At 37.1% G+C, this 22201-nt stretch overlaps 1 protein-coding gene and 1 pseudogene across 3 annotated transcripts in view; both read right to left on the bottom strand.

Annotated features, from left to right (window-relative positions):
- SCAPER (S-phase cyclin A associated protein in the ER) overlaps window positions 1-22201 on the bottom strand; it is a gene marked incomplete at both ends in the record, with an annotated part of 288797 nt that overhangs the window by 255350 nt on the left and 11246 nt on the right. The window contains 5 exons of one of the 2 annotated variants that reach the window (XM_080692276.1): window positions 217-292; window positions 1299-1466; window positions 3655-3882; window positions 11427-11686; window positions 21224-21384. In XM_080692276.1, the coding sequence (XP_080548402.1) occupies window positions 217-292; window positions 1299-1466; window positions 3655-3882; window positions 11427-11686; window positions 21224-21384 (893 nt within the window). The remainder of the gene's footprint in view (window positions 1-216; window positions 293-1298; window positions 1467-3654; window positions 3883-11426; window positions 11687-21223; window positions 21385-22201) is intronic. The other variant, XM_080692277.1, reaches the window with a different exon arrangement.
- On the bottom strand, window positions 5792-9988 carry LOC308261029 (testis expressed protein 56-like; annotated as a pseudogene). Its single transcript has 2 exons — window positions 9343-9988; window positions 5792-5799 (listed from the first exon to the last, which is right to left on the bottom strand). The product of its transcript is annotated as a testis expressed protein 56-like (transcript).

Here is a 22201-nt window from a genome sequence, read left to right as displayed (position 1 = left end):
AGAAAGAAAGAAAGAAAGAAAGAAAGAAAGAAAGAAAGAAAGAAAGAAAGAAAGAAAGAAAGAAAGAAAGAAAACCACTAACCACATAATTCTGAAGAACAGAATTTTAAAAATCTACAGCATTCCCACCTCAAAGTATTTTATAAAGAAACTGCATATAATGAGATAATCTATTGTATCCACACAACAAATGCACACGTGTCCCACATAAAATACCTTCATAGTCTGCAAGAACATCATTCCAGTCCATAGACATACCACAGAAGGATACACTCCCACTGCCCATGCTGGCCTAAAATGTAATGAGAGAGAGTGAAATGCAAATTTTTGGACATAATTATTATAACCTCAAAAATGAACTACATATGAAGCTTTTTTACCTTTCATTAATGTACTTCATTAAATAAGTTTAAAACCAGAAAGATTTATATACTTTGTGTAGTCACAATAATTACCGAATTAAAACACCATAACCTATACATTATAAAAACCTACTAGCTGTTAACAGAGACAAATGAAAAAAATTTCAAAAGAAAGAAACATACTGGCCTCAAACTATTACTAAATAAATGCATCTAATATATAATATCAGCTGAGCTCAAGATTCTTTATTAAACATTATACTTAATACAAAAATATATAAAACATAAAACTAAAAATTACTTTTATTCTTTAACAAATCCTTTTCATCAACATATATATCCTAAGTACTTAGTAACAGAAAGATAATGAATCATTTGCTACTTCCTTTTTTTGCTTTTTTTTTTTGTGTGTGCCGGGTATGGAACCCAGGAGCATTCTACCTCCAAGCTACACCCCCAGCTCTTTTTTAGATTTTTTTTAAATTTTTTGAAACAGAGTCTCACTGAGTTGTGAAGAGCCTCGCTAAGTAGCTGAGGCTGTCTGCAAACCGCGATCCTTCCATCTGAGCCTCATGAATGCTGGGATCACAAGTGTGCACCACCATGCCCGCCCTCATTTGCTACTTCCGGTTAACTACAAAACGTTAACTATCTTACTAGAGTCTTCTTCAATCTCTATAAATTGTAATTTTAATAATATTCAACTATTACTTTCTGTGAGACTCAATTTCTTGATTTACACAATGAGAATAACAACTTCCATCTTATCAATCATATGTATAAAAATACTTAGTGATGGTAAGATATTAAGATTTGCTATTATTTATCATGTCTAAATCACCATGAGAATAACAATTATTATTACATAATTTTTTAAAAATTTTAAGCAAGACTGTAGAGTGATGAATGACTGTGTTAAAAATTCTAAAATCTCACAGAAAAGTCACTGTCGTCGGTTTCAAGGTTAATGTCATTGTTCTCTTCAGCTTCAATCTCTCTAGTTAACTGTTCTTCTTCAGCAATTGCACTGGCAATGGCTTCTTCGTTGGCCTTTTCTAGACGATCTGCTAGCTCTTCTTTCTTTGCAAGAACCTCTGCCATGGACTACAGAGGTAAAAACAAAAAATTTTCACTGTATGAAAAGTAATCAATTCTTCTTGGTAGTCTAATCATGAATTCTACAGTACAAATAGAAAATAAGCATTAATCTAGAAGCATAAAACCTGGTCGAACATAGACTCAACCACTTCCTAACTCTGCAACTTAGAATGCTGTTTCTTAAAACCAAGAGCCTATTTATTATTCCATAAAATGGAACAATAATCCATGACTTACCTTCTTTACCATACTGCTGTGTATGAGAAACTGTAAAGTTATATAAATAACAGGTGTTATTAATGAAAGTATGAATTTCACTTAAATACCAAATTCAAAACAGGTACAGATCAAATATGCTCACTAAATAGTATACTATAATGGGACCACAGTAACTACAAATGCCATAAAGGTAACAAAATATTCTGAGCACATATATACCTAACTTAAAAATATGTATTAGAATACAAATAACATGCTTGAGAATGATCAATTAATAAAACACCATAAGAAGTTAATGATATATACTATAAACTCTAAAACAAAAAAATGAAATAATAAAACAAAGAGCTATTGTTGTCAAGGCAACAAAGGAGATAAAAATCAAATTTGGGGGAAACAAAGATGATGGATCAAAGGAAAAACCAGTCAGTTGGTAGATTTAAACAAACCATATCAATTAGTATGTTACATTGAAATAGTCTAAACACTCTCAAGTAACAGCAGAGACTGACCAATGGGATAAAAAGCAAGACCAACAAAGAACATTCTTCTGATAAGAAACCTAATTTAAATATAAAGATACAGATTATAAGAAAAGGATCTACTTAGTCAAAAGAAAATATGTATTCATAACATATACATAGATTTTATGGCAAAAAAAAGTCACCATGAATAAAGATCATTTAATAAAGCTAGAAAAAGGTATGAAAGAAAGTAAACTCCATGCTGGGCATGATGAAAAATTAGTAGGGTTATAGGAAACCTGAACAATACTACAACAAAAGTGATCTGGGTATTTGCCCAAGAGAAATGATACCATCAATTCATTCAAATGTGTACACAAATGTCTATGCCATTGCAAATGATCAAAAAACTAGAGGCAACTCAAATGTCTTTTGTTTGGGGGATTAAATGAACAAATACACACTGTGTTACATGTACACAACACAATACCACTAAAGATGATGAAAAAATGAATTATGAATAAACATCTACATGGATAAACCTCAAAATAACTACAATAAGAGAAAGAAATCAAGGAAATATTATATAATTTCATTTACATAAAATTCTGAAACTACTCTGATCTATTCTGGATTATCCCCCCAGGGTCAAGTATGTTAATACTAAAATGAGCTGTAGGAAGAGATGGGCAGAAACAAGAAATCTTCCAAAAACATAAATCTATACATAATGCCTATTAGAGATTCTGGGATAAGGGTGGTAAATCAATCTCATCAACTTCAAGCAAGTTTAGAATAGCTAAATTACTCTGTAAAGAGAATTTTTAAAACTAAGTACACCAGGCAACATTTCCCACCTATCATAATGTCAGATGTTGCATGGAAGACTTAATCATAATAGGGTTAACTTCTCTTTTATTTTTCTATTTTGCAGTGTTGAAGATCAAACCCAGAACAAGGGACACGGATGGTAGGTTTAGTTTCTTAATTCTGGGCTAAAGTTCATTTGATAAAATTATACACAAACTGAATGATTTTGAACAAGTTGTTTGTTTGGGTTTTGTGGGGGGTTTTGTGTGTGTGTGTGTGTGGCACTGGGGTGGAACCCAGAGGCTTCCTACCTCCGGGCTATACTCCCAGACCTATTTTGTATTTTATTTGGAAACAGGGTCTCACTAAGTTGCTGAGAGCCTCACTAAGTAGCTGAGGCTGGCTTTAAACCTCCGCGATCCCCCTGTCACAGCCTCCCAAGCGCGGGGATTACAAGCGTGCGCCTCCACGCCCGGCTTGAACAAGTTTTTAAATCTCTTAGCTTTATTTTCTTCCTCTACAAAACAGAATCTAATCTACATCAAAAAATTATTCTAAGAATAAATGTGTTAAAATGAAATAATGTATCTGAAATTCCTTGTAAAAACCTGCTTTGTAAAGTATAAAGTAATAAATAATAAAGTTTTCAGAGTGTATGGCTTTTTGATATATGTAATATATTTCTGATAAGTTGTTCTTACCAAGTTAGCAGCACTCACATTTGAAATATCAGAAGGGTCCATTTCACTTTCTATCCTTGTTTTCTCTGCTGGAAATGTATCTTCATTTCTTTGTAAAGGAGGTGTCTCAACTTGCTCAGTAATTGTAACACGTTCTGTATCAATGTGAACAGCAGGTATTTCAGAAGTTTGCAATGAACTGTCTTGACTACTGCCAGAATTCTTGACATCCAATGTACTCACTGTGAACTAACAAAGCATATAGATAGAATGAATCAGAAATAATAGAAAAAAAAAACTATTTTACTGTAGAAAGCTGGTTCTGCTTAACCTATAAAGTGTGAAATAATACTTAACTGGCTGCCAGACCACTCAATAATCTTTTTTGTATATTTCAAGTGCAAGAAAAGGAAAAAGGCATACATTTTTTTACATACCTCTTGCATTTAAGTATTCTTGGAAATTAAACAGTTATACTCTCCTTTAGTAGGCTGGTTCTTAGTGAATATATAACCCACAAAGAAATCTAATCACAAGTATAATTTTACTAAAAAATATAAAACTTGTTCTCTACAAGAGACCTTGTTTCCAAATTAAAAATAAAAATAAAAAGAGCTATGGCTGTGGCAGAGGTAGAATATCCCTGGGCTCAATCTCCAATAACAAAAAAAAAAGAAGGAAAATTATAGTGCTTCTTAAATAAGCACAAGATAAATATTACAGGGGCCATAACCCCTCAATTTGTTAAATATTTATACAAATATTAAACATGGACAAGTGTTATAAACTACTTTAGAAAGTCTACTATTGGTGAGAACTTAAAGTATCCCAAAGTGTTGATTTTAACATAAACATTATTTAAATTGTATCACACTGTTTATATTATTATCAATATAAATTTATATGTTAGTTACCATTGTTTATTATCTTCTTGGCAATTTTCATATTAGCATTGCTGATATTTACAATAGTCAATTTTTTTTATTAAGAAGATAATGTCAAGCCAAGTATGATAGCAACACGCCTATAATCCCAGTACTTGGGAAGCTGAGACAGGCAGATCACAGGTTTGAGGCCAGCCTCAGCAACTTAATGAGACCGTTTCAAAATAAAAAAAAATAAGACTGAGGGTATAGCTTGGAGGTAGAATGCCCCTCGGTTCGATCCTCAATGCAAAATAGAAAAAAAAGAAAAGAAAAAGGCAGTATCACTTGTGTAACAAAAGCAAAGCTGAACTATAATGTTGAGAAAAGACAAACATGCTAATTCCATTTTTAGAATGAGAGAAAACAATTATCATCAACTTGGCTACCATCAGCAAAAAACTTTTATACTGATACATTTAGCAACAGTTTAATTGTTCAGAAATTTTATTTATGGTTAATCCTAAAAACTCATTATCATATAAATTTATTAACCAAATGAAACCAGCATAATTTTGAGAATATATCTTTTTTTTTTTTTTTTTTTGCAGTACTGGGGATTGAACCCTGGGGCATTCTACCTCAGAGCTATAGAGCTATAACCCCGGCCCTTTGTTTTATTCTTTATTTTGAAACAGAGTCTAAGTTGCTGAGGGTCTCAATGAATTGCCAAGGCTGGCCCTGAACCTGTGAGCCTCCTGTCTCAGCCTACGAAGCACTGGGATTACAAGCATGTGCCACCACGCCCAACGCATAAGTCATCTTACATAAAATTATACCTACTGAACGTGAGCCTTTATATAAGTAAATATCTAAAGGGATATGAGTTCATAAACTTCAACTACATCAACAGAAGAAATATTGAGTTTAAGAATTAAATATTATCATTAGTAAAAAAGCATTGTACCATTTTTAATAATACTCTAAATGAAGCTGAAAGATAATATCTTTTTGTTTTGTTTTGGTACTGGAGATGAAACCTAAGCTGTACCGCCAGCCCTATTTAATTTTTTAGTTTGAAAGAGCATCTAACTAAGTTGCAGGGGGCCTCACTAAGTTGCTGATGCTGGCCAAGAACCTGTAATCCTCCTGTCTCAGCCTCCCAGATACTGGGATTATAGGCATACACTACCACACCCAACGTGGAAGACACTACCTTCACCTAGTAATCAAGGTTAGCAACAAATCTAGTCCAGCTGCCTATCATATGCCTCTAGATTTAACACTAAGTACAATCACAACCCTGTCAGACAAACATAAGCAAAACTGAATCAGAGAAACAATGAATGAAAAAGACATAAAAGTACCCTGCAATGTATTCTTTTAACTCTTAATATCATGAAAGACAAAGATAGGCTGAGGAACTGTTCCCAATGAAAAATATTAAAGAAACAAAACCAAGAATACTATGTGGTTCTACACTGAATCTTTAATCAGGAAAAAAGTCTGCAAAGAAATAACTGGGACAACAAAAATTCTGAATATAGAATTTAAGTATATAATGTTATATAAAAAATCATACTGCCTGAATTTTGAAATTATAATATGGTTATGTAATAATCCCTTTGTTCTTTGAAAAGGCATGCCATAGTATTTATTTAATTTTATTCCTTTTTTTTTTGGTGGTGGTGGTACTGGGGTTCCTGGAAACCCTTCTACCACTGGGCTACACTCCCAGACCTATTTTTGTACTTTTTAATTTAGAAACAGGGTCTCTTAAACCAGCGTGGCTGGCTTTGAACCTGCGCGATCCTCCTGTCTCCGCCTCCCAAGCGCGGAGATTACAAGCGTACGCCACCACGCCCAGCTTTTTCCTATTTTTTTAATGTCTCTGGTTTAATTTTGTAAGCAGATCAGTAATTACAGCTACTTCATTCACCAGAGTTGAGCATTTTTTGTTCAGAATTTAGAAGTTTCAGGTAGGTTCTACATATCCAGAAGGCACTGCAACTTTCCTGTGTGTAGCTTGGTAGCTACTGATGGTGTTTTTTCCAGTTTTCTTATTGTGTTCCTTAGGCTCTGTATTCTCTTTTTCTTGAAAAAGCTCTATGTTTTTTTTGTTTTTTTTTTTATTTTATTTTATTGGTGCACTGTATTCATACATCATAGTGGGATACAAACTTTTGTAGACATACATGCACACATCGCCCAGTCAGCCCCCACCCGATCCCCACCCCATTCTCTCCCCATCCCTCCCTCCCATGCTTGGCTTAGTGGTTGACATCTAGTATTATAGCAATTTATCCAAAATTAAAAATGATAATCTCACATAACAGTTTCATTTGTCTGATACCAAGCTTTTGATGACTTAAAGATAACATTTCAATATTTCTTTTTGCTTTCTTTCTTACCAGAGAATATTTTTTTCTTTTTTTTTAGGTGAAACTATCATATATTTATTTTTCAGAAAAAAATCTATCCTGATATGGAATATGGACTCTAGATACCCAAAACAATCTCGAAGCAAAAACAAAGCTAGAAGATGTATATTTTCTAATTTCAAACCATATAAAGCTACAATAATTGAAACAGTGTAGTACTGTTCTAAAGGCAGATATATAGACCATTGGAGTTAAATACAAGCCTAGAGCTAACTTCTTCCCTATATTGTCAAGTTATTTTTGACAAGGTTTCCACGAAGATTTGGTGGTAGAAATAATAATCTTTTAACTAAATATTGTTGAAAAATAATAGTTACATGGAAAAGAATAAAATTGGACCTTTACCTAATCCCATATACAAGTATTAACTCAAAATAGATAAAAGACCTAAATATAAATCTTAAGACTATAAACTTTTAGGAGAAAATCTGGGTCATAAAACCTCACAACATTGAAATTGGCAGTGATTTCTTGGATATGATTTCAATGGCACAGGCAACAGAAGAATATACAAACTCCCTAAAAAATAAAAGAAAATATTGTATATCCAAAGACAATGTAAACAGAGTTAAAAGTTACTAATAGAATGGGATAAAATATTTCCAAATGCTATATCTGAAGGTATATTAATGTTCCAACTAGAAATCCTAAAAATTAACAACAATAAAGGCAAACAATACCCTTTAGAGATAGGTAAAAGACTAACATAAATAATGAATCTCCACAGATAACCAATCTTAGTTGTCTGTTGGATGGAAAATCTTGTTTCTCTAGTTCTGGAGTGTGTTACCTATTTCTTCTTTGTAGTTAATCTCTTTGAGTATTTTCTCTAGTGCTGGTTTTGAAGACATAAATTCCTTCAGTTTCTGTTTGTCATGGAAGCTTCTTATTTCTCCATCTAATTTGATAGAAAGTTTTGCTGGATAGGAAATTTTTGGCTGGAAGTTGTTTTCTTTCAGAGTTTGGAATATGTTACTCCAAGCCCTTCTGGCTCTCATGACTTGGTTTGGGAAGTCTGGAGTGATTCTAATTGGTTTGCCTCTGAATGTCACTTGGCCCTTTGTTTTTGTTGCCTTTAAGATTCTCTGCTTGGCTTCCACATTGGTCATTTTGACAATTATATGGCGTGGGGATCCTCTTCTCGGATCCTGTCTAAAGGGAGTTCTATAAGTGTCCTGGATCTGTGTATCAACCTCTTGCTCTATATTTGGAAAATTTTCTGCTATTACTTCCTTGAAGAGATTGTTGATCCCTTTGGTATCACTTTCTTTTCCCTCCTCTATTCCAATTATTCTTAGGTTAGCTCTCTTAAGATGGGCCCATATTTCTTCAATGTCAGATTCCTGCTGTTGGATATCTTTTTCTAGATTAGAAACTATGCGTTCATTTTTGGATTGCTCATCTTCTAAGAGCGAGATTCTGTTCTCCATGTGGTCTAATCGGTTGTTTGTGCTTTGAATTGAGGCCTTTACTTCATTAATTGCATCCTTTATCTCTTTTTGGCTCTCTCTGAGTTCTTTTCGAAGCACCTCTATTATTTCTACAGTTATTTTCCTGATTTGATCTTCTAGAAATCTCTGATTTTCTGTTTTATCAGGTTCTGATGTTGTGGGGTTGTGCACATTCATTACTTCAGTGTTATTCCTCTTTCCCATGATTTCGGAGGTTTGTGCCTTCTCTGGGTTCTTCCCTTGGGTCACTATGGCTTCACTTAAGGTGCTCTGGATCTCGAGTCTGTAGTATCTCAGACCCTACTACTCCTTTACTGGGTTGTATCACAGAGTCTCCGACCCAGGGAGTCGATAGAGGCTGCTTTAAACTATGGGGGGTGCCAGGTTGCACGCTCTCCTATGGTGTGATATCTCTGCCACCACCACTCCCTCACTGGGTCAAGTCCCAGGAGGCACAATACTGGGATTTCTCCTCTGTGGCCCGCAATTTGACTCACTGTTCTTGAGTACGTAGATGTAGCTGTACTGGACTCGGTGAATTCACTGCTGCTGCCGCCGCCGGTGGCAATATGGCGCCTCTGCCACGCCCTCGGCCATGAGGCTGGCGTATTTTTTCTTCTCTGGTTTTGATTTCCACTCTGAATCCCTGCAGCGTGTGCTGAGCTCAGCCACTGGGAGCTTTAAATGCTGTCTGCGCCGAAAGATCCCGCCTGGCTGTTCCGCATCGGCTCACCTCGGCTTGCTGTAGCCGTCCGCTGAGTTCTCCGCTGCCGCCGGCAGTATGGCGCTGCTGCCGCATCCTCGGGCGCGTGTGTCTCCTCTGTGGCCCTGAGCTCTGTTCTCAGTCCGCTTTCTCTCTGGAGCCTGGTGGTTTTTTTGTTTTTCTGGTGATGGTGTTTTCTGGCTATGAAAGGCGCTCTTTTTGTGGTAATGGAGATTGGTTGTTAGCGGGACTCTTAAGCCCCGCTTTTCTCGGTCGCCATCCAGCTCTATGTTTTGACATGAATCAATGTTGCCAGGAACACTGGAACACTGTGCCCTTGGTCCTGCTTTGAAAGACATTCATGGCATTACAAGCGGAGTGATGTCCTTAAACAGCACTACTACACTTTGTCGGCCGCAGCAGTGACTGAGCGAATTGGGCCGAACATTGACAGCCTCTGCATCACCGACTTCAGATCCTCAGTGGGTTCATGTTCTTCTTCAGCCATCTGACAATGATCGTACACATTGGAGGCTCCTTTATGTTTTTCTTCCATAAGTGGCATTTCCTCCACCCTTCACTTACATTGTTGAGGGTTTTTCTTTTCCATGAGGGCATTCTGCTTGGCTTCGGGGGCATATTAATCTCCTTTGGAAACTGGTGTCTTGCTTAGATCTTCTCTAGACCAAAGAATTCGGGCATTTCACATTTTCTTTTGTCCTCTTCACTCTTGTAGGAATAAAGCATCTCCATCATATAGTTTGGAAGCAGCACGTGAAGGCTGGAGAGGGCCTCAAACATGTGATACAGAGCATCAGGATGGGTGTAGGTTTTCACCTCGGATTTGTCACGGGATAGAAATTTCAGGGCAGGAAGCTGGTTGCTGGTGATTCCCATGATGGCTTATAGAGGTATACGGAAGAATGAACTTAGCAGCTGGTTCCCTGCCCAGCCTCCCTCCATGTGCAGGAAGAGATCACACACCCCGCGTTCTGGCCTCTAACTGCTTTGCATTCTGAGAATCACAATGGTCCAGGTCTCAGCATAGAACATCCTGCATGTTCAAAGGAAAGAAGTCCATGGAAAATATCCAGTCAAGCTTTTCTGGGATTTCCCACAGAAATTCCCGTTCGCTTACAGGATATGGACAATCTCTGAGGGGAAAGAGAGAGCTGTCCTAAAGGGAAGGAGGGCTAGCGGGTGCACATATAGCCAGTGAGATTTTCCCATCTGGCCCTGAGTAGAGGCCTTCGGCCCTGAGAGAGGATAGTTAGGACTCCACAGACGTACAAGGCCCCCAAAAGGAGTGGTTACATCAGCCCGATCCTCCACAGGACTGAGAAAGGAACTTCATGGTTCAAAACTAAGGAAATGTCCAGATTAGCACAGGTACGAGGCCAAACTGCTTCTCGTTCTCTTATTCAAAAGAACACCTGCGGGTGGGCCTGCTCTCAGCAGAGATACGGTCCTTCCTCCATTTTCATCATCGGATACCTCTGGAGTCAGGTCTAGGACAGCACTGCAAGACAGGGGCAGGGGAAGGCCATGCAGGCAGGCCCGTGTCTAGGTGCCGAGGCCTACTGGCCGCCGTGCGGGTGCTGAGCCATCTTGGAAGGCCAAGGCTGGCGTTGAGGGAGCCCAGGAGGCCAGGGAAGGCTGCAGTGACCAAGGGAGTGTGGCAGCCCCGGACTTGGGGCAGGAAGCCTCGGCAGCAAGTATCCTGCAACCTGCCATGGCCAAGTGGGCCACGCTGCCCGGGGGCCCTGCTAGGGAGCTGGAGCCGCAGTCGGGTGCCCTCCTCCGCCCGTGGCGCTGCACCCAGGCAGTGGGCCAAAGGCATGCCATAGTATTTAAAGGTGAATGATCACGACATTTGCACATTAACCTCAAATGTTTAGTATATCAAGTGTGTTTGATGTAGCTCAAGAAAATAAAAAATGAGGCAAATGTTAACTTGTGAATCTAGATAATGTGGTGTGAGAGAATTCTCTCTTCTAGACTTGCAACTCTTCTGTAGTTCTCAGATGTTTCAAAATAACAGGTTAAAATTAAGTAGAAAGATGAGACATTTCAGGAGACACAGACCCCTTTAAAAAAGGCAGTTAAGCCGGGCGTGGTGGCACACGCTTGTAATCCCCGTGCTTGGGGGGCAGGAGGATCGTGCAGGTTTGAAGCCAGCCGCGCGCGCTGGCTTAGGAGACCCTGTTTCCAAATAAAAATGTAAAAATAGGTCTGGGAGTGTAGCCCGAAGGTAGAAGGGCTGCCAGGAACCCCAGTACCACCAAAAAAATAAATAAATAAAAAAAGCAGTTAAAAGATGTTCGATCTGTATTACCTGTCTTTCAGTAAGAGGATGATCAGAAGAGTGTACTGGGTCCTTGGGCCGAGGTTCTACAGTATGAGAAGGTCCATCTCCAACAAATTCACCTTTCTGTACACTTTCCTCAGGTAAAAGACATACATTTTCCTTATCGCTGTCATCTTTTGACCGTATGGCTTCTGTTCCTAATGAAACTTTTGACATCAATGCTGTTGATCGAGAACGAACAGGCCTTCCTCTCTGAACAGTCTCCCACCCTTCAGCATCTTTCCGTTCTATGCAAGAGAGGAAATAAATCAATATTTCTCTAAATGATAGAAAAATAATATGGAAATCTAAAATAGAAACATTTTCCAATTTAATTTTCATTAAATATAACCAACATAGAAATATAACATTAAGTACTAAGATATATATATATATATATGTGTGTGTGTGTGTGTGTGTGTGTAGACACACACTATATTATCCCTATATCCCTATTTTACAAATAAAAACCCCATGATTCTGATTAGAACTTTTGTTTTTACTGTTGCACTCTAATTATACATTGTATTAAGATTCAAAGTGATATAGTCATGCATGCATATAATATATATATATATATATATATATATATATATTTTTTTTTTTTTTTTTTTTTTTTTTTTGCAGTACCAGGGATAGAATCCAGGGCACTACCTCTGAGCCGCACCCCCAGTGCTAATGTTTAGACTTTTTATTTTTTAAACAGGTTCTCACTGAGTTGTGAAGGGCCTCACCAAGTAGCTGAGGTTGTCCGCGAACTGCAATAATCCAGTTTCTGCCTTCCAAATGCTGGGATTACAAACATGCACCACCATGCCCAGCTCACATCTTTTTTTTTTTTTTTTTTTTTTTTTTTTTGCAGTACTGGGGATGGAACCCAGAGGCATCTTACCTCTGAGCTACACTCCCAGCCCTATTTTTTATTCTTGATTTTGAAACAGGGTCTCACTGAGTTGCAAAGGGCCTAAGTAGTAGCTGAGGCTGTCCTCAAACCACGATCCTCCTGTCTCAGCCTCCCAAATACTGGGATTACAAGTGTGAGCCACCGCGTCGGACTCACATCCAAATATTTTTGACAATTAAAATTATGTTTCTCAATGATAATGAATGAGAATATTTAATCAATTATACCTCATCAGAATTGGAAACACTTGCTGTGTAGAGGACACTATGAAGATGGCAGAATGGCAAAAATACCTGGCAAAGGACTGGTGTCTAGAATACATGAAGAACTCTCAAAATTCAATAGTAATACAAACAAAACAAGTAGAAAATGGGCAAGAGAACAATATTTCACTGAAGAGGATACACAAATGAATAAAAATATTATTATGTCATGAGTCATTAGCATATGAAAACAACAATGTGGCCAGATGGGGTGGTGCATGCCTGCAATTTCAGTTCTTGGGAGGCTGATTGCAGGTTGGAGACCATCTTCAGCAGTTTAGGAAGACTCAGCAACGTGGTAGACTCTGTCTCAAATAAAAAGGTATGTGGGTATATCTTAGCTCTGAGCTCAACTCTAGTACAAAAACAAAAATAAATTAACAAAAAAACCACCAATGTGCTTACCAAAATGACTTAAAATATTGTGATAGCATTGCATGCTAAGGCGACAGAGAAACAGGGTCTCTAAAACCAGCGCGGCTGGCTTTGAACCTGTGTGACCCTCCTGTCTCCGCCTCCCAAGCGTGGGGATTACAAGTGAGCGCCACCATGCCCGGCACTTTTTTCTCTTTTAAAAATATATTTCTAGCTGGGTATAGTGGCGCACGCTTGTGGTCCCAGTACTTGGGAGGCTGAGACAGGAGGATTGCACAGGTTCGAAGCCAGCCTCAGCTACTTAGTGAGGCTCTCAGCAACTTAGTGAGACCCTGTTCCCAAATAAAATAGAAAATAGCTCTGGGAGTGTAGCCCGGAGGTAGAAAGCCTCTGGGTTCCATCCCTAGCACCATAAAAAAAATAAATAAATAAAATATATTTCTACTTTTAATTGACATGTAGTAATTGTTCACACTTGTGGGATATAGGATGAGACTTTGATACATGTGTATACAAGGCATAATGATTAGATCAGAGTAATTTACATTATCAGTCTTCTCAGACATTTATCACATCTCTGTTTGGAACATTCAAATTCCTCTCCACTAGCTATTTTTAAATATTCAATTAAATTTTATCAACCATAGATATTCTACTGTGCTACAGAAAATCAGAAGTTATTTTTCCCATCCTCCTGCATCCCTATCCTTCATTCATTCTGCTTTCCACACACTCCTCCCTGCCTCTGATAACCAGTATTCAATTTTCTCTTTTTATGAGATTTTTTTTAGCTTTCACATATGAGAACATGCAGTATTTTTCTTTCTGTACCTATTTCCTTTAACAAAATGATCTATTTACAGTTCCTCTCATATTGCTACAAAAGGCAGAATTTCATTTTTTATGACTAATAGTCGATCACATATCTACATACCACATTTTCTTAATTCATCAGCTGGTATGCATTTAAATTGGTTCTGTATCTTTGCTATTATAAAAACCGCTGTGACACAGATGTGAGCAAAAGTGGGCACAGTGGCCCACACATGTAATCCCAGTACTTGGGAAGCTAACACAAGTGGATAGCAAGTTTGAGGCCAGCCTCAGCAACTTAGCGAGGCCCTCAGGAACTTAGTGAGACCCTGCTTCAACATTTAAAAAGTAAAAAATAGGGCCGGGGCTGTGGTACAGAAGTAAAAACACCCCTGGGTTCAATTCCCAGTACCACACAATAAAAGATGTTAACACATATGTCCCTTCGACACACTGATTCGAATTCCTTTCTTTACAGACACAGCAGTGAGGCTGCTGGTTCATGTGGTAGTTCTGGTTTCTTGAGGAATCTCAGCACAGTTTCCCATAATGGCACCAACAATGTTTGAGAGTTCCCCATCTGCCACATACTTGTTGTTTTGGGGTTGTCAAAGGTTTTTCTGCTTTGTCTTGTCTTTTTGACAAAAGCCATTCTAACTGGAGTGAGATGATACCTCATTGTGATACTGATTTGTATTTCCCTGATGATTCATGGCATTAAACATTTAATATAATTGGCCCTTTGCATAGTTAAAAGACTTAACACTTAAAAAAAAAAAAACCAATTGGCTGGGCGTGGTGGCGCAAACTTGTAATCACTGCGCATGGGAGGCAGAGACAGGAGGATCACGCAGGTTCAAAGCCAGCCGTGCGTGCTGGCTTAGGAGACCCTGTTTCCAAATAAAAATGTAAAAATAGGTCTGGGAGTGTAGCCCGGAGGTAGAAGGGCTTCCAGGAACCCCAGTACCACAAAAAAAAAAAAAAAACCCACAATCAAGAAATGGGCAAGTGAACTAAACAAACACTTCACAAATAAAATAATAAAATGGGCAATAAATATATGAAAAAATATTCAACATCATTAGCAATCAGGGAGATACTAATCAAAACTACACTGAGATTCCATGTAACCCCAATCAGAATGGCAATCATCAAGAAATCAAACAATAATAAATGCTGGCAAGGATGTGGGAAAATAGGAACTCTCATACTCTGTTGGGGGGATTGCAAATTAGTTCAGCCACTATGGGAATCAGTGTGGAGATTCCTCAGAAAACTGGGAATGAATCCACAATATGATCCAGCTCTACCACTCCTGAGTACCTTTCCAAAGGGTCCATGATTACAGCAGCACAATTCATAATAGCCAAAATAGGGAACCAATCTGGGTGTCCATCCACAGATGAACAGATTACAAAACTATGGGATATACACACAGTGGAATTCTACTCAGCAATAAAGGAGAACAAAATTATGCAATTTTCAGGTAAATGGACAGACCTGGGGAATACTGAGATTAGCCAGTCACAGAAAGTGAAGGGTCATATGTTTGCTCTCATATGTGAAAGCTAAGGAATAACTGGGATACAGAGAGACTTTGGATAATGAGATAGAAACTCCAGTGGAACCAAGGAGGCAGTCTAGGGAAGAGGGGCAGAGGAAGGATCATGAGGGAATCACTTCCTTTGATACCGTATATATGTGAGAATATCAGTGTCAATCTCAATATCCTGTATGGGAAAGGGGGGCATGGGAAGGGCGCAGGGGAAAGTCCACCAAGTGCTCTGTGCAGGTATATCACTAGCACTGTGAATTTCCATCAGGATATGGGACTATAATGCACCAATAAAAGTATATAAAATAATTGGCCTTTGCATATATCTTCTTTTGAGAAATGTCTATTTGGGTCATTCACCCATTTCTTGCTATTTGTCCAAACTCTTTATTTTTTGCTGTTGAGCTGTTTGAGGTCTTTATTCTAAATATAGAATGTTATTCTATGTTTATAATATTTATAATATATATTTATAATATATGATATCTATTATATATTCTAAATATCAATTTCTTGTCAGACATTTACCCTTTCCCATTGTTTTCCTTAAAAAATTTTGGGGTAGGGTCCTGGGGCTCGAACCCAGGTACATTCTACTTCTGAGCTACACTCTCCAGCCTTATTTAATTTTTTAATTTGAAATCGTGTCTGTTTGTGTCCACGTGTGCACGTGTGTACATGCACACGTGTGCACGTAACTAAAAGGCCTAAATTGCTAAGGCTGGCCTCAAACTTGTGATCCTCCTGTCTCGACCTCCCAAGTACTGGAATTATAGGCATTTCAAAAACATTTTTTAATAATTCCTTGGTATCATATCATTACCTTGTAAATATTCAGTATGTGTCTTAATGGATAAGAATTGTGTTAAGATAAACAATACCATTATGGTTCTCAACAAAAGTAGTAATGATGCCTTAAGTCATATAATATACAGTCTATGCTCAATATTCATCCATGTTTAACTTTATTAAAACTTAGTACATAAAATAGTATTTCTGCTTTATCTTTACATATATTGAATAAAATTACAAAAGAAATTATATAATAATTTAAAACACATATAAAAGCCGGGCGTGGTGGCGCACGCTTGTAATCCCCGCGCTTGGGAGGCAGAGACAGGAGGATCGCGCAGGTTCGAAGCCAGCCGTGCGGCGCTGGCTTAGGAGACCCTGTTTGCAAATAAAAATGTAAAAATAGGTATGGGAGTGTAGCCCGGAGGTAGAAGGGCTTCCAGGAACCCCAGTACCACAAAAAAAAATAAAAAATAAATAAATAAATAAAACACATATAAAAGAAAAAATAAATTAAAATGTGAAAAAGTTTGCCGGGCGTGGTGGCGCACGCTTGCAATCCCCGCGCTTGGGAGGCAGAGACAGGAGGATCACGCAGGTTCGAAGGCAACTGCACTGGCTTAAGAGACCCTGTTTCCATAAAAAAGTATAAAATAGGTCTGAGAGTGTAGCCTGGAAGTAGAAGGGTTTCCAGGAACCCCAGTACCACCCAAAAAAAAATGTAAAAAAGTTTAACAAAAGATTTTAGTTTCCAGTTAATTTAACTAGCTTACCCTTAGGAACACGATGATTAATCACTTTACCTTTTAAAGGAAAGAAAAACATCTCTTTTGGAAAGCTTTCTTATAGAAATACTGCTTAAAACTTGGACCTAATCCATTAACCAATAAGATAGCCAACACAAACACTATCATTTAATAAAAAAAACTGAAATAATTGAAGCAAGTAAAAAGAGGATTACATCAAAATAAAAATATAACTTAGAAACTGAGAAAATGGTTATAGATAAATTACCCTTTTAATGAACCTTCGGTGAAAACTATATTGAAAAATTATTCCTATAATAAAGAATGTTTAAGAACAGCAAATCATGCAGTTAAACTGTCAGAGAACTTCTAAATACTTAGAAGAATGTAAGAACAAAATTGTACAAAACTAAAAACTATTTCATTTCACATTTCTTATACTTGTACAGTTTAAGTTGTAACAGCACTAATAAAATTGTACTAAGTTTAATTCAATACAACCAATAATTGAACAGCACTTAGAATAATTCCACCATGACTATAATATTACCATTTTTACTTATGGTATTTCATTAACTTTGGAATATTTACACTAATTTTCAAAACATTCTTTTATTCTAATTTCTTTGTTAAGACTTTTATTCTAATTTGTTAAGACATAAACCACATCTTTTTACTCTTAAGACAAATTTCTATACAATTGATATTATTTTCTTAAATGTTTGGAAGAATGCACAGGTGAAGCCACCTTGAGCTGCAACTTTCTCTGTGGAAAGAATTTTAATTACAGCCAGCAGAGGTGGCACACACCAGTAATCCCAGTACTTGGGAGGCTGAAACAGAAGTTCACAGATTGGAAGTTAAGACCCAGCAACTCAGCTAGGCTCTCGGCAACTTAGCAAGACACTGTTTCCAAATTTGATGTAGCTCGAAGATAGACTGTCCTGGGTTCAATCCTTAGCATCCAAATATATCCAACTGACACTAGATTATTTAAATACAGATTCACATTTTAAGAAAATATTTACAAATACTCCCAAGTTGTTCTAATTCTTACAATGCAAATTTTAAATTAAGGTTTTTGTTTTATGGTGCTACTGGGGATTGAATCCATAGGTATTCTACCTACAACCTACAACCCCAGCCCTTTTTATCTTTTGTTTTGAAACAGGGTCTCCCTAGATTGTAAAAGATTAACTAAACTGCTAAGGCTGGTCTTAAACCTGTGATCCTCTTGTCTCAGCCTCCCAAATACTGGAATTATAGGCATCCACCACCACACTTAGTTTAAGTTGTGATTTTTAAAGAATCTGCCCATGTCTTCTATGTTTCCTAGTTAGTGTATAATATTGCTTATAATATACCCTTATTACTTTTTAATATCTGTGGAATATCTATCAATATCCTCAACTGTATTTGTAGTAGTGTATTTTGTCTCTGTCTATTGATTAAACTAGTATTCTGCTCATTTTATTTGACATTGTTAAATTTCTCTAGATCACCTATATATTTTCTTCATTTTATGTTCCTTAGGTTAACCTGTTCTAACTTTAAAAGAAGACATCGCCAGGCATGGTAGCACACACCTATAATCCCAGTACTTGGGAGACTAAAATAGGAGAATCACAGATTCAAGGCCAGCCTCAGAAACTTAGTGAAACTCTCAGCAATTTAGCAAGACCCTGCTTCAAAATTAAAGATGGGGGGGAGTAGAAATACAGGGGGCTTGGAGGTGTAGCTTCAAGGTAGTATATTCCTATATTCAATCTTTGGTACCACACACAAAGAAAAGAGAGAAAAGACAGAGTACACTTCAGCTTTCCTTCTTTTTTAATATACGTAATTGAAACTAGAAATCTTCCTTTAAGCATAGCTTTATCTTATCAGTTCTTAAATGTTGACTTTCATTCAATATACTTTATCAAATTATATTTTTATCCTCTCTCATTCAGTATATTATTAAAAAATATTTTCCCAAACTCCCCAAATTTCAGAATTATATAGCTATCGTCTTATCATTGATTTCTTACTTAATCCCACTGCAGTCAATGACAACCAGAATGCCTTCAGTTGCCTGAACTCTGCTGAGACTTAACTTACGGCCCAGCATGCTTCAGCTTTGGTAAATGTTCCATGTATGCTTGAGTATGTACTTGGACTTATAGTTTAGACTATGACAAAGAAACTTGTATCAAAATTGGCCCTCTTCCTGCCAATAAAAACTATAAAATCTAGACGAAATACATAAATGAACTGTTTAAAGGCACTGGAAAGCAACCAATGTATTCAACTCTTGAGAAACTACAATTCCTAAGGAAAGGGAAGGACAACGTCAGACCCACATTTACCCCATGCATGAAGACATTTGGAATTAAGAATGCAGGAGTCGGTCCTTGGGGAGTAAAGCATTCTCAAAAGGCTGAACCAGATATTGCAGTTCAGGAAGTCTAAAGCAATTGAGACATCAGGGGCAAAAATTGTGGAAACAGTGAGGGTTACTGCAGGGAAATAAGCCAAAAAATCTGCATTCGATCTCCCCTAAGATGCCTGACAAATGCTTGGCTTTGTATATATAGGGCAAGACTCCAAGAAACCTAGCAGAAAGCAACAACTGGGACGCTAATGAGCTGAGCAGATATTGCAACAACTGTACAATGCTGAGGAGACAAAAGTTGGAATCCAGGGACGGAATGGACTTTGCAAATATCCCAAACTCTCAGCTGAAACCCAAAAGGAGTAAGGACAAACTAAAATGCATGACCTTAAAATCTCAAGCCAAAAAAACAGATCACTAGGATAATCTAATTAATTTTCTATCTCTCATCTTACTAGACCAAGGGTTGGGGAGACTTTTAAGAGGAATCTCTGTAACTTTTAATATGCAGTGTTAAACATCCAACTAAAAATTATAGCTGGCCATGCTGTCACACGGTTATAACCTCTGTACTTGGGAGGCTGAGACAGGAGGATCACAGGTTTGCAGATAGCCTTGGCAACTCAGCAAGGCCCTTGGCAACTTACGAAGACCCTGTTTCAAACTAAAAAATAAAATAAGAGCCGGGCGTGGTGGCGCACACTTGTAATCCCCACACTTGGGAGGTGGAGACAGGAGTATCGTGCAGATTCGAAGCCAGCCTTGCTGGCTTAAGAGACCCTGTTTCCAAAATAAAACATAAAATAGATCTGGGAGTATAGCCCGGAGGTAAAAAGGTTCCATCCCCAGTACCACCAAAAAATAAAATAAAATAAAATAAAATAAATAAATAAATAAATAAATAGGGATGGGAGTGTAACTCAGAGGTAAAATGCCCCTGGGTCCAACACACACACACACACACCACACACACACCACACACACACACACACACACACACACACACACACACACACACAGCATGCTAAAGGAAAACATGGTCAAATAACGGAAAACCTACCAAAATATTTTAACATAAATCCAGATTATTCATATAGGTATTTTTCAAGCATAGATGTTTTTAAAAATCCACATAGGACAAATATATTCAGTAAAATATGGAAAGAAGGTGACTATCAGCAGACACAAGAAATTACTTATTCATTTCACAAAGAGGCACAGCAGAGGAACACAAAGAGCTAAAAAAACCATCCACATAAAGAAAAGACACAGGGAAGGTTAATACAGGGATAATACTGTATGTAAATACAAAACTTCAGTGCTTGAAAGGCTGAGACAGGAGGATCACAGGTTTGAGGTCAACCTCCACAACTTAGCAAGGCCCTCAGCAACTTAGACAGACCTGGTTTTAAATTAAAAAAAAAAAAAAAAGACTGGGTGTGTAGCTGAGAGGGAAAATACCTCTGAAGTTCAATCCCTGATACCACAAAATATAAAATAGAGCACCTTATTTTTCTTATGTCAAAACAAATATATAGAATCATATTAATGAATTAACAAAAGACAATCATTTTTCCCCTACAATTTACACAGGGCAAACCTGAAACTAGAACAATCTCCACCAGGTACTACAGAGTATTAAAACGTGGTCATACTCAGCTTTTAAGATTATTTTATGGTGTTGGCAATTTTCTTATGTGTGGTGCTAAGGCTAGAACCCAGGCTTTGTGCAAAGTAGGCAGTGCCACACCAGTAAGCTAAACACAACATCCCCTATTTTATGGCTGTAACTAAGTTAATATTGCATATAGGATACAAAAAGATAAATATATAATTCTACTAGGGCCAGCTTTAAATATTATAAGTAAATCTATATATATATATATATATATATATATATATATATATATATATATATATACATGTGTCTACTACATAAAAAGGCAAATTCAAAATCACTTGCCATTTTTACGGGAAGCCTTCTGTGCTGTCACTGGTGGGCAAGACTGAGTAGGTGCTACATCTGAAGAACCTGCAGGGCCCATATGATGAGCCTTTACCTTGTCAGCCCAACTAACACCTGCGGGAGCCAGACGTGGAGCAGCCACTGTGCCAGGTGAACCCCTATGGAGTAAAATAAATATATTTAGTAAATGAAACATGAAAGTAGTTTTAAAAACATATAAATATATTAAATCATAAATTAATTGTGCATGTGTATCTACATATATAACACTTATAGCAATTTAATTAGATGTATAATTTATCTTGACCTAATAATTCATTAATTTCATAACAGTATAATAATATATTACATATCATATATAGCAATATATATTATAGAAACCAAATACAATCATATATCATATATTATATTATATAACATTACAATAACTATAATAAAATATATGATAACAAAGATGAGGGAATAAGAATAATATAAAAGCCTTTTATTGTTTAAAAATAATTCATTTAAGTAGAAAACCTAAAAACTGCAAAGATGCATTAAATTTTTATTTTCACTCATGTATTTTAATAACATCAATTAATTTGCCTATATTGACATAAGCACTATGAAAAGTGAGTTTTTCTTCTTTTTTGTGGTAATAGGGATTAAACCCAGGGGCATTCTACTTCTGAGCTACATCCCCAGCCCTTTTAATTATTAGAAAACAAGGTCTCACAAGTTGCTGACAGCCTCACTAAACTTCTGAGGCTGCCTTCAAAACCTGTGATCCTCTTGTCTCAGCCTCCCAAATACTGGGATTACAAGTGTGTGCCACCATGCCTGGCTAAAACTGGCTTTTTCTTTGTGTACATTTCTTACATAACCCACAGCATAATGCCTCACTGATAGTATCCAATTTGGGTTCCTTTAGTATTAAGTGATAACTAAGTGACACAATTTTCCTCAATTTATTTTCCCCAAACTTCATAGCTA

The sequence above is a fragment of the Muscardinus avellanarius genome (genome assembly GCF_963383645.1).
Source record: "Muscardinus avellanarius genome assembly, chromosome: 3".
NCBI lineage: Eukaryota > Metazoa > Chordata > Mammalia > Rodentia > Gliridae > Muscardinus > Muscardinus avellanarius.
Note: the sequence above shows the minus strand (reverse complement) of the source record. Positions and strands in the feature narration are given on the sequence as shown.